Source organism: Chamaea fasciata, unplaced genomic scaffold (genome assembly GCF_029207755.1).
Source record: "Chamaea fasciata isolate MVZ Bird 193981 ecotype frontalis unplaced genomic scaffold, bChaFas1.0.hap1 SCAF_7, whole genome shotgun sequence".
Taxonomy (NCBI): domain Eukaryota; kingdom Metazoa; phylum Chordata; class Aves; order Passeriformes; family Sylviidae; genus Chamaea; species Chamaea fasciata.
This window is the reverse complement of record NW_027094092.1, coordinates 12,464,546-12,477,091: the sequence shown is the minus strand read 5'-3', so window position 1 is coordinate 12,477,091 and position 12,546 is coordinate 12,464,546. Positions and strand designations below refer to the sequence as shown.

Genomic DNA, 12,546 nt, shown 5'->3' with positions numbered 1-12,546 from the left:
CAGTATGCAAGCGTTTCTTCCGGATTGTTTAAAGCAAGTTTTAATTATTACAACAAAATAAAAATTCAAAAACTGAGAGAAACAGGACATCAGCTAAGGCATCTTCTCACCTGGTGCATTTCTTCTGAGGAGCTCCTGGAGAAAGTGTTGTACTCATTTATCATGGAGCGTACGTGGCAGTTGACTCTCACTGTCATGCTGTGGACCCTCTGCCACCTGTTCTTCTCCAGCTTCTGAGCAATCCTGGTCAGCTCCGTGCTTATGATCCAAGCTCTCTTCAGCAGAAGCTGCAAGTTATCACAGGTGCTGTACTGCGAGGAAAGGATGAGTTCATTTTGTTCCTCCTTCTCAATGCTGATGGGCTTGGACTGGAGAATGCACATACATTCACAGTCTGTCATCAGCTTCAGGTCGTCCATCCATCGCTGAACAGAGTCCACCTGGATCAGGTGCATGCTGGAAGGCAGGGAAGGAGAGGGGAGAATGAGGTAAAGCAGAACAACCTTGGAACCAGCAGCACCATACAGCTGCACCCAATACTAGGTTGCAACTGATTGACCAAAGGCAAATAACTGAACAAGCAACTTGCTTGCAGTAACACGGTGACACGTTTAGCTCTTTATTTCAAAAAGAGGTTCTGGATTTCTAATCACTTTTACACTACATACCCGGCTATGAAATTATATCTGAAAAATCAGTGGATATTATAGATAAGCAAACAGAAGTTTAGAGTATGTTTTTTGGGGAAAATGTTCCTTGTACATTCAGAGTTTAATGTGGAGAAGGAGCAAAGCTATGAATGTGTTTGCTTGCTGTTTATAGGACTGTCAGGTTTTTCTAGACACTTGGCCTATCAAGTGCTTAACATAAAATTTTATCTTGCAACATCTCTCCAAAGCCCTTCCAACTTACACAGCCAAACCAAGATAGTGAGCAATACTGCCAGCAATATCTATTTGTTCCATGTCATAATCCTTTAAACTTCATCTGGATTCTACTTCCTGACCAGACCTTTACCTTCCCCCTTATTTCTCATTGTTTTCTGTACAGTTTTCACACTGTATTCCAAAGTGCATTTTTTACACTACAACAAATATGGTGTAAACCAGTGAGGCTGAAAAGTTCCTTGACAAGTGTACCCTGACACAAGGGCAGTGAGCCTGTATTTTGTGCCCTTGCACCCTCCAGCCAGCAAAATGTGGTACCTGAGACAGAAGTTTAACTGATTCTGAGTTCATCTTTTTGGGGGGGCCACAAATCTCATAGTCTTAGATGAAGATGCCTACATTTTTTTTTATAAGGTGCCCAGACCCTTAAAATAAAAATACCTTAATCTCATCCCAACCATACTAAAGGTTTCCAAAGAATTGAAGATAGAAGATAAAGAAGAAATTAGATTAAGTGAAAGCAAGAGAAAATGGATTTAACAATTTTTCTCGAACTTCTATTGGTATCCTACAGCCACTGACAGTGTAGTGGATTGTTGTCTACCTTCTGGATAAGTGTGCAGATTTTTATGATGCTGAATCAGAAAGGACAAAAAGTTTGTATCATAGTCCCTATTCTCTTAATTCAGATACTGATTTACTGCAACTCAGCAGTAACGTTCTGTGCTGTTATATAAAGCTTTACTGCTAGAAGAAAATCTGCAATTACATTAGCTAAGCTAAGGAGGACCAGGTGGAAGCCTTTTCAATTCTTGTGCTTCCATTTATACAGTGAGCACCAGCTGAACTCAAGAAATCTCCTGCCAGACCACTCCAGTAATATTCCATAAATAAACAAAAATGTATTTACATACACAGGAAAAGGAGGCTCACCTCAAGTATCATTTCATGTAAATTGACAGCAAACAAGATACAAGAGATCAGTTTCATTGATCCACTATCTTTTCACAATATATGATGAAACTACTTTTAATTTCAAACTTTACAGGCTACTGCTATTTAAGGTCTTTATTTCACTCAGCTCTGAATATTGTGTAATTGCATTTCATGATCGATTGAGGCCCACTTTCTTCTTGCTATGTAGTCTCCTTATTGCCTTTTTGGATCTGAAGCAAGGTTTCCTAATAAACAAAAACAACAACTTTAAAAGTTTGAGACCATGATTTATAACGATGTGCATAGTTTGCATGCAGAACAGGATAAACTCATTTGACACAGAGTAATGTATCTTTCATTTCCAAAGTGCACTGTGATAATTAATTAAATCTCTGTTTAGTGAGTAAAAATAAACTTCTACATTATAAATTCACATGGACAAAAAACTAGAATAGAAAGTTAGTGGGAAATAAAACCAAAACAAAACAACAAAAAAAGTAATTCTTATTTCCTTTAGTCCCAAAAGCCATTCTTCACTCTAAGGAGAGAAAAAAAAGGTAATTAGGATTATGCAAGAAAAAAAAAAAAAAAGAAGAAAATCATAGATGTTAAAGAAATTCTCCTTGTTTGTGTCTGTTCCTACTAATTGCCAGAAGGACAACTGTAGAATGTAGGATATTTTTTCACGGAAACTTAGTATTCCTTAACTGACAACAAGAGCAAAAAGTAATACCATTCATCTCCTTCTAGAGGATGACAAAAAACTCCCGCTGCTTAATATGTCAGCCTTTCTGACACACTGTCCTTTAAATTAGACACACATCATTACCACTCGAATAAAATACATAAATGATTCACCTTCATCCAAGACTCACTTTGTTTAGAGAAAACTTTCTTAAGCATTCCACAGATTAATTTGTGGACTCATTTTTTACATATTAAAATGAGGAAAGCAAAACAGTGTGATCATCCCTAATTAGCTATTAAGATTCATATTCCAGATGACATTTATTGAACTCAAAAAAAAAGTTGGAAATTTCCATTTTGTCTCCCCATTACTGAAAAAAAAAAAAAAAAAAAAAAAAAACAACAAAAAAAAAAACCTACGCCTACAAAATAAAAACAACCATAATGGTTCAGACAAAAAAAACCCAAACAAACTCTGTTTAGGCCATTATCCTGGTCCCAACATGCCCATTAGGAGATGCATAAGGAAAGATTATAAGAAGTGTGGCAAGAGCTGAGCAACCCCTCCTTCCCATCTTCTAGCAATTAGTGGTTTAGGAACTTCCTCAGCCAGCAGTTGTGTCTGAGTAGGATGTTTTTTACAATTCATGAAACAAAAGTAGCCATTAATCCCTTTTTGAACTCAGTTAAACTTTTGGCCTTTGCAACATCTAGTAGCAGTGTCTCACATTGTGTTTGGTTTGTTTTTTGGGGGTTTTTTTTGTGTGAAAAAGTGTTTCTTATTGTTTATTTTAAACTTGCTGCCTGGAGACATGAACACAAACACTTGAGTTGCTGTATTCTAAGAGACTCTGTAAATGAAATGATGGTTCTGTATTGACCCTCTTCATGCAATTCATTATTTTGTTTGCTCTACCCCATCTTCTCTAGGTTATTTTATTTCCATGGTATAGAAACTCAGTCTATCTAGTCTGCCGCCTCATAGACAGTATTCCAACTCTCTGATCATTCACTTACTCTTCCCTTTTCAAAATGCTTTTTCTAGTTTCCCTGTGTTCCAAGATGTGATGGGGAAAACAGAACACAATATACAAGATTCAGGTAAATTTATACATTTGAAACATATTTTCTTCACAGCTCCTATTTTCCAACAATTCTTTAGTTTTTTTTACCAAAGTGTTTTCCAGAGAGGGATATCATTTTTACTTTTCTGAAAATACAGTTATTTTGATTTCAGAATCTTTTTCATGAGTGATAATACACAATGTGATAATACACAGTTCACTATATATGTGAAGAAAGAAATTGTGCTTCAGTTCCCTTTACCCCCTCACACATACTACTTTATGTTCATTAACACATAATTTCTTCTAGCATTTTTCAGTCTTGTATTGTCCTGCTTTTACAACTATTTTTCAGGTCATTAAATACATTAAACAAGATATGCTCACGCAAAGTCTTACTTGAGACCTCACTTGTGTGATTTCACACAATTCCCTCTAATTCAGCAAAAGTATCTGGTTAGCTGGCTCAGATCCTGATGTTTATAGAGTCATAGAATTATTTAGGTTGAAAAAGACTTCTAACATCATCAGGTCCAACCATTAACCCAGCACTGCCAGGTCCATCACTTAACCCTGCCCTTAAGTGTCACTCCTGCACAGCTTTTAAATACCTCCAGGTATGGTGACTCAAGCACTTCCATGGGGAGTCCATTCCAGTGCTTGACACTCCCAGTGAAGAAATTTTCCCTAATTTTCAGTCTAACCCTCCCCTGGGTTACTTTGGGGCCATTTCTTCTTGTCCTATCACTGGTTATTTGGGAGAAGAGATCAGCTCCCACCTTGCTCCATCCTTTTTTCAGGCAGTAATAAAAAGAGTTGTTCCTCCCCAGCCTCCTTCTCTCCAGACTGAACATCCCCAGCTCCCTCATAGCTGCTCCTCATCAGACCCTTCCAAAGGGTCCAGACCCTTCCAAAGCTCCACTGCCGTTCTCTGGACTCTCTCCAGCCCCTCAATGTCTTCCTTACAGTGAGGGCCCAGAACTGGGCACAGCACTCGAGGTGTGGCCTCACCAGTGCCCAGGACAGGGGGACAGTCACAGCCCTGGTCCTGCCAGACACAGTATTCATCCAAGCCATGAGCAGCCAGTTTCTCCAGCAGAATGCTGTGGGAAACACTTTCAAGGTCTTGACTGCAGTCAAGGCAGACAGACAACAGCTACAGCCTTTTGCTCATCCACTAAGTGGGCCACCTTGTTAGAGGAGGTCAGGTTGGTCAAGCAGGACCTGCCTTTCCTGAACCCCTGTCTGATCCCCAGGTTGTCCAGGATGTGCTGCGTGATGGCACTCAGGATGACCTACTCCATAACCTTCCCTGGTCCTGAGGTCAAGCTGACAGGCCTGCAGTTCCCTGGATGAACCTTCTGGCTCTTCTGGAAGACAGGTGTCACACTGGCTAAAAAGCAGTTAGCTGAGACCTCTCCATGCAGAGAGGTGTGCTGGTAAATAATGGAAAGTGGCCCAGTGAGCACTTCTGCCAGGACCCTCAGTATCCTTTGGTAGATCCCATCCATCCCATAGACTTTTATGATCACTCCCTCCTGGAATATGGGGGCTTCATTCTTTTCCTCACCCTTGTCTTCCATCTCAGGGAGGCTGAGAAGATGTAGAACAGCTGGCCTCACTATGAAAGACTGAGGCAAGAAGTCATTGGATGCCCTGAGCCTTTTCTCATCCTCTGTCACCATGTTTTCCCCCCACATCCTATAAAGGGGGAGGTCCTCCTTAGCCTCCCTTTTGTTGTCAATTCATTGACATTATTGAAACATTAGTTATTGTTTTTTACAGCAATAGCCAGATTAATCCTGGTTGGGCTTTAGCTCTTCTAATTTTCTCCCTGCATAACCCCATGGTATCCTTGTAGATCTCACAAGTGGTTCTCCCTTTCTTCCAAAGGTGATAAACTTGCCTTTTTTTCCTGAATTCCAGCCAAGGCTCTTTGTTCAGCCAGGCCAGTCTTCTTCCCTGCCGGCTCATCTTCTGGCACATGGGCACAGCCTGCTTCTGTGCCTTTAAGATTTCCTTCTTAAAAGGAAGATGTCTGGATACATAGATGGATAGTAGTTACCCACAAGTTAAAATTACTGAATTTAGTAGGCCATGGCATGTTGACAAAAAGGCAGTTTATCTAGACTCTACATTATAAAGCAGCATTTAATGTAAAAACAGTTGTAAAAATAATTCAGTGCAAAAAAGAAAATTCAAGAGAAAGTCTCCAACATTTCTTAAAAGGCATTCTGTTTTAATTGAGGTTGTAAAGTATTTGACACAGTTTTCAAGAGCACTCAACTGAACTTGAGTAACAAGCTATTTGAATACCCAGAATTCTAGTGTGCTTGCCAAAAACATAGTCTTTCAAAAATTGTGCAATTTTGAAAAAATCCTCTGGTGTCACTGGCTGAGGCCACCTTAGAGCCTGTTACAAGTGTGTTACTTCAAAAGATGTTTGGACCTCATTTAATATAGACCTTTCTGCACTACATAGACATTGCAGGCAAATTTCATCCTGGATAAAGACATTAAAAAATACTCCTATTTTAAATATCTAAGAAGACACATATGATATTCAAAGTTCTCTTACCAATATCTCTCTTTCCCCCCCTCACCCCCCACCCCTTTTTTTTTTTTTTTTGCTATTTTCTATCACCCCTTAAGTAGTTTTTCAACTAACGAATCCAGATTTTTAGGACAGACAAGGTGGATTGATATCAAAATGATTGATCTCTCTCATGTTGGTGTTACAAGAATACAAAAATCAAGAGTTAATGAGTAGATCGTTTGTTTAAAATTTCCGGCTTGAAGCACATACACTTATGTTTTAAATTGCAAATACTATCATGAAAGTTAAACCTCCAATTTAGCACTGAGTTTCACTAAATGCAAAAGTTTCATGTTTTATAACATTGTGTAGAAACCAGAGATGATCAATTCATGTGAATAATTCCAGTGGTCATATTTATAAAGTGTAAAGACGTCTGATCAGTCAAATTATGTTTTCAAGGCTTCTTAGCCTTTTTATCCATTTTCACCTAATATGACAGATTTATTACTAGTCCTAATGATAGCATTTAGTACTGCTTCCAGATAAGCCTATGGTGAAAGCCTATGCCAAATCTTACAACTGTGTGCAAATTTATTATTCTGATTAGTGGAAGGTAATTAATTGGCAACAAACAACTTATTGAACGAATTTAGCTCCCTCTTTGAACATAAATAATCTCTAATTTTTTTCTAATTCATCTTTTCAGAATTATTCATGGGTATGCAATATAGCCAGGGCCAATTTCCACATCAATATAACGGCCTGCAGAACTCAACTCACAGTGGAAGGAGAGAGAAGAGCCATAGAGACAGTGTTCATTTATCTTCAATTGCTTCACATGATATCAATCACATTAAAGAGCCCTGTAGATACATGATATTGTTTTTGCACTGATTTTGGCAAAATTTTGTTGAGTTAACTGGAAAGATAGCTTAAAAAAACACAGAGCAACTTTAAGGTAGATAAGAATCAGATTCCTGTTTTTTAAGTGAGTACGCTTACTGTGTAGATCATTCCTAAGGTAATAGAATCCTACAAATATTTAGGTTTTGTACTTGATGCAGCAAGACAAAAGTACAGCCAAATGGTTTGCTGCGTGTTCTTTTTTTTCCCCTCTTAATTTTACCTACTTCATTTCAATGGAACACTAGGAATCCAACTTCACTGTGACAAAAGGTGACTTTAATATGAATTATTTAAACCATTAGAACACATGGCTAAAAGCTAGTTTCTAGGTTTTGAAAACAGGCTATATTGAAATGGTTATTTTAATCTGCCTCAATGATTACTCACTTGTTACAGTTTCCAAAGTCTAACAACTTCCCCAAATTAAGTCAGCAATGGATAAAGCAGAATTACTCAAAGATCCCCACTGTAGAAAAGTCTATAAGGAAAGTAAAAACCAAGTAGTCACTTGTGATATATAAGGCATGAGATGTGTGAACTTACAGTTGTTTCATCAGGCCTCTCTAAAAGGCCGTATAAATAATTTAGTGTTAAATGCTGCACCAGTGTTCTCCTCAGATCTTTACATTTTTCTGTGAAATCCTCACTGTAAGTTGTCCCTCTAAAAATATCTGGAAATATTATTCCAGCCCAGAATTGCTGGCACACTGCAGAACTTTCTGAAGTCACCCTGTAAAATCACAGACTAACTAAGCTTGCTTGATTAGTATATGTAAAGTTTAGGATAAACTTATCACATGCTAATTTTCTGTACACAGGAATAGTTTAAGTAGGTCCAGTCCTACCCAGCCTACATCAGCTGAAGGGATACTGAGGCATTGTTCAAGCTCCTTTTGAGGAGTTTTACTTCCTGCCAGGCACATTAAATTGCTAAAATAGTAGTTATCTTGACAAACACACGAGACACTGAGTTCACAGAAGTTAAAGACCGCAGTAAAAAAATATAATTTCCTGAGAGAAAGGAGGAAAATGCAAAAAAGCCCCACTATCAGAAAGTTAATGACATTATAAGGCTGTTAATTGGCCTCCTTTCAGGCAAAGCTGAACAAAGACCATATTAATATTGTCACATTGATTACCAACCAAAATAGGTCTATCAAATGTATATTTGTATAATATCACTAATTCATACAACAGTGTATATTACTGTATTTGCAGTGTTGTTATAAGATAGTAAACCAAGGAAAGTTTTCAAAACCATTAAGTTTGTTGAACCCTGTGATAATGGCATATTCAGATTTAACAAGCTGTTAAGGACTCAAATCAGAATTAATAAGCTTTGATCCAACTTAAGGAATCCGTCAGACTTAGAAACAGGCAATTTTAGCCACTCTAAAATTTGGACATGAGGGATGGGGCAAAAAATAATCTGCTGACCCAGCTCTGTGAAGGATATTGGGTCTTTTGTTCAGCATATTACCTGATGATTTATAACAAACTGTTCTCTAGTGTACAGACTCAATCTCTTTGGAAATGACAGCCTGGGGCTTGCAAAAACATGCAACAGTTATAATTTTCCTGAGAGATGAGATAGCAGAGCTGAGAGATTTGTGCACAATGGAAGAAACCATGACTCTTGACTTCGTTCAGCGCAAATAAAGAGGAATGTGCCTCAGGGAACATTGCATGACAAAACTACTCGGAACTTCCTTGCAGATTCTTCCAGGAGTTTAAAATCTGACATGGTGACTGAAGCACAATGATAATCTTGAAGGGATGTTGCCATCAGCACGCATTTAAATTGCAGATTCCTGAGTACAGTTCTCACTCTCATAGATAACAGGGCAAGTTTCCTGCATTGTGAAGGAGAAAAGTGAGCAAGGCCAGCAACAGGGGAGAACATGCTCAAGAAAGCTCATCCTGTCTCACTGCTTCCCAACACTCAGGCAACACTTGGAATTGAAGGGGACAATATTCCTCGTGGCCTTAGAAGAACAATATGCTGCAACAGAGAGACACCTGGCAGGGAGGGAGAACTAGGAATGAAAGTGAAAAGGAGAAAAACAACACTGGACATAATTTGGGGCCACAGGCAGTAAAAGTGCTCAGACACAATCACAAGCAATGACTAATTTGGAGACTAACATGAGTCCATGAAAATAGCACTAGTGCCTCATTGAGCATTGCTTTTTTTCTTCCTCCAAATCTGCCTTAATTTGTAGTTTAATAACAAACACTACAGCTCTCTGTGCCTTATTCAGAGGAGTTATGACATACATTATGAGCAGCAGCATTAGCCTTTCACCTTCTACTATTTACTCATTTAAGGTCCTAACCCCACTGATTAAGTAAAGCTTGGATTACTTAATGAAGGGAGCAACAAGCATTTTACAGGGAGCTATGAGATCAGTATCACTCAGGAGACTAGAGGAATTTGGAGACCCTTGTTCACATCTATTACACAGCAGCCCCAGCTAAAACTGTCAAAAAAAAGGTGAGAAAAGAACAGCCTGATGTTGGCTTTCCTAAGATTCCCGTCAGAATATAAAGCCTTCAACAGACAAATTTAAAAGACTAAAAAGTAGCAACACAGTGTCACAAATAGTGGAATGAGTTGGAAAAAATACTTTGGGTGGTCTCAATGAAATAAGAAAGTATTTTCCAATCAAAAATAATCAATATTTGTGCACAGGTTTATGTATTTCTGTGGAAGTCAGAAGATGGAAAAGGAAATCTTATGCCATCAAACCTACACGTCTGATACTAGAAGCAACCAGATCAGACAATTTGCTCATAAATGGCTTAAAAATCACTCAAAAATAATTTAGAAGGCTCAAATACATACTATTAAATGGCTATTCTAGAATCACAGTGGAAGTTTGGTTGGAAGTTTCTTTTTTTAAATCTGAATTTCTTAAAAGCCAGTTAATTCCCATTTGGTTTCATCTTTCCTATTAAATCAGATTTTATCTTTGAATGCATTTCTAGAAAGCAAACACATGTTCCCAGCTTCTAATTTGCAAGACTTGACAAGCAAAATTCTTCAGATTCCTTTTATGAAACTATGTGCTTTCCAGCCCACTGCTTTGAGTAGATTTGTAGTTCCTGTAAAATTATTTTTTTATTCAAAGGCTTGATATCATGCTTGATGGAAAACAAAGTCTAAGAGTAATTTTGAGTGATATTAGTACAACTTTATCTTCACCAGAAATCTCATATATGAGCATATATGAGCTTCCTGCTTTCATCACCACATCTTACTGGCAAGGCAGTCACAGTCATCTCAATCAACCAGCATATGTAGGTCCTCCTCCTATTTTTTTTTTCCATAGAATAAACTACAGGTTGTTGCAGACTTTCTAGTTTCCAACCCCCAAATGCATAATATTGAAATTTCAGTTACTCTCCTCTTTTCTTCAATACTCAAAGTACACTTCTAATTCTCTACTTTCAAAAGTACCCTTTCTCATTACCCCTTTGTTGAAACACTAGTTTTATGTATTTAATAGAAAATACCACGTCTATAATCACTGAATTTTCTTTGTTCAGAGGGAAAGCGATAAAGTAATTTTGTTTGCCCTAGAGAACAATAGATTATTCATTACTATGCATATTTAGCAGGTTCATGTATTGGCATCTCATTTCCTGTTTTATTCCAAACCTTTAACTATTCCCTACTAGAAGGTCCTTCTTTTCCTTTCCAATTAAATCTTATTCCACCCTTTCTCACTTCTTAGATACAAACATTTTACTATGCTATTTTACACTTGGAGTCACTAGAAAATTTTTTAGTAAGTTCAGAAACCTAAATAATCTTCCTGCCTTTTGTATATTGTGTTATGCTACTATCTCAGACACGTTCTTCTCTTTCCATTCACTTTAGAGAGTCCAAACTAGGAGGTTAGTGTTCCTGGCTGCATTTCATTTTCCTTTGTGCAGGTGCTGAACCCAACAAAGCCAGGCTAACTGAAGATTTAAGTGTAAACAAAGCAGGTTCAATAATCACAACCAATATAAAAAGCCAAACTCACACCATGTCTGCATTTCAAGCCACCTCTAAAAACAGAGACTCAGGCTATACTATCACTTCTTCCATCACGCTTTGCTCATGATAGCATTGTGCTTTATCATAAAATATTTGAGGTAAAAATGTTTTCACAAGATAGTCCAGTATTTTTTAACTGAAAATGAGAATTCTGAGCCACCTTGCTATACAGCATAGTTCTGTGGAACAGCTGAAATGTAATATGGCATTAGCTTCTGAGTGATAATCACAGATATCTGAGGATTGTAACATAAGCAGTAAATGTGAACCACCAACTTAAAATGGGATGAAGACACGTAGTTCCAACACTCCTTAAAATTGAAATTAAATTCCCACTCTGGCTTCAGTGGACTTTGGATGAGGCTTGGGTGTGTGAGTCTTTTGACGATGCTTATAGTAAATTCCCCAAGGGAAAGAATCAAGGGTAAAAAATTTTAAGAATACTGGAATTGAGAAGAGATGAGCAATTGACTGAAAATACAATTAATGGAGAATGCTCTTGGGAACCTGATGGCTTAGCATCATCTCAATTTTAAAAAATCAGCACCAGAATCTATGGTTTCCTAGGATACAATAACTCTAGGACTCCATGACCCTGGGACTCTAGGATTCCATGACCCTGGAACCCAACTGCTCCAGGAGTGTCTCCAAGGCAACAAGAGAAGTTTGGTGGCAGAGGGAGGTGCTGCAGCATAGCCGCACCTACTGCTCAGAGGCACCTGCTGGTAAGTGACCCTCTGCCAGCCCCTCGGGTTCAGCCAAGGTCTCTCCAACATCTCCAGGCCTTCAGTAGTAGTGGCAGAGCCTCACAAACTGACAAACTCTCTCTTTTGAGATTTAAAACTCACGTGAACAAGTGCTAGTGTGTGGGCTCTGTAGCAGCAGTTCCTTCACAGCACTTCATTGTTCCTTGCGCCCCAGCAGAGGGTCCTGCTGTATCCAACCTGCAGAGGCCTGGCAGAGCAGCTGAGGAACGTCTCCCTCATCAGCCTGCAACCAGCTTGTTAGGCCCCATCTCTCCTCCTCCTGCTTGGGGGACTTTGTTTCTTCTTTCATCTAAAATTCTGGACTTCTCTCTCCCCAAACATGGCCATTTCTGTTTTGCCTCCCTGCGTGTCACACCTTCCCCCTCATCATGTGCTGATGGAGCCTCTTTGGGCAGCTGAGTTTGGAGCTTGCAGCAACAGGCACGGGCTGAGGAGCACCTCTGGCCTCCAGCACTTTTCGGGGATAGAAAGGACGCGAAAGCTTTTATTCCAGTGTGAAGGTTCTTTTTCTTCTTGAGAATCTAAATCTTGGATCATTATATCTTTCTTTCTCTTTCAAGGAAGGATCTGCCATGGCTTTAGGAACCTTCTTGGTTCTCCTTTTGCTGCTGGCAGCTGTTGACGCCAACCAGCCGAACTTCTCTGATGAGAAGGGAATTGTTCGTGAGAAGGAAAGAGGGGAAGAAACCCTTCAGAGGCTGAAGGAGCAGGAGGC

The 12,546-nt window shown here is 38.8% G+C and overlaps 1 protein-coding gene across 16 annotated transcripts in view; it reads right to left on the bottom strand.

Moving 5' to 3' along the window:
* INSC (INSC spindle orientation adaptor protein) overlaps positions 1-12,546 on the bottom strand; it is a 136,519-nt gene that overhangs the window by 53,788 nt on the left and 70,185 nt on the right. For all 16 annotated transcript variants that reach the window (XM_066187603.1, XM_066187604.1, XM_066187602.1 and 13 more), the window contains one exon: positions 111-456. In XM_066187603.1, the coding sequence (XP_066043700.1) occupies positions 111-456 (346 nt within the window). The remainder of the gene's footprint in view (positions 1-110; positions 457-12,546) is intronic.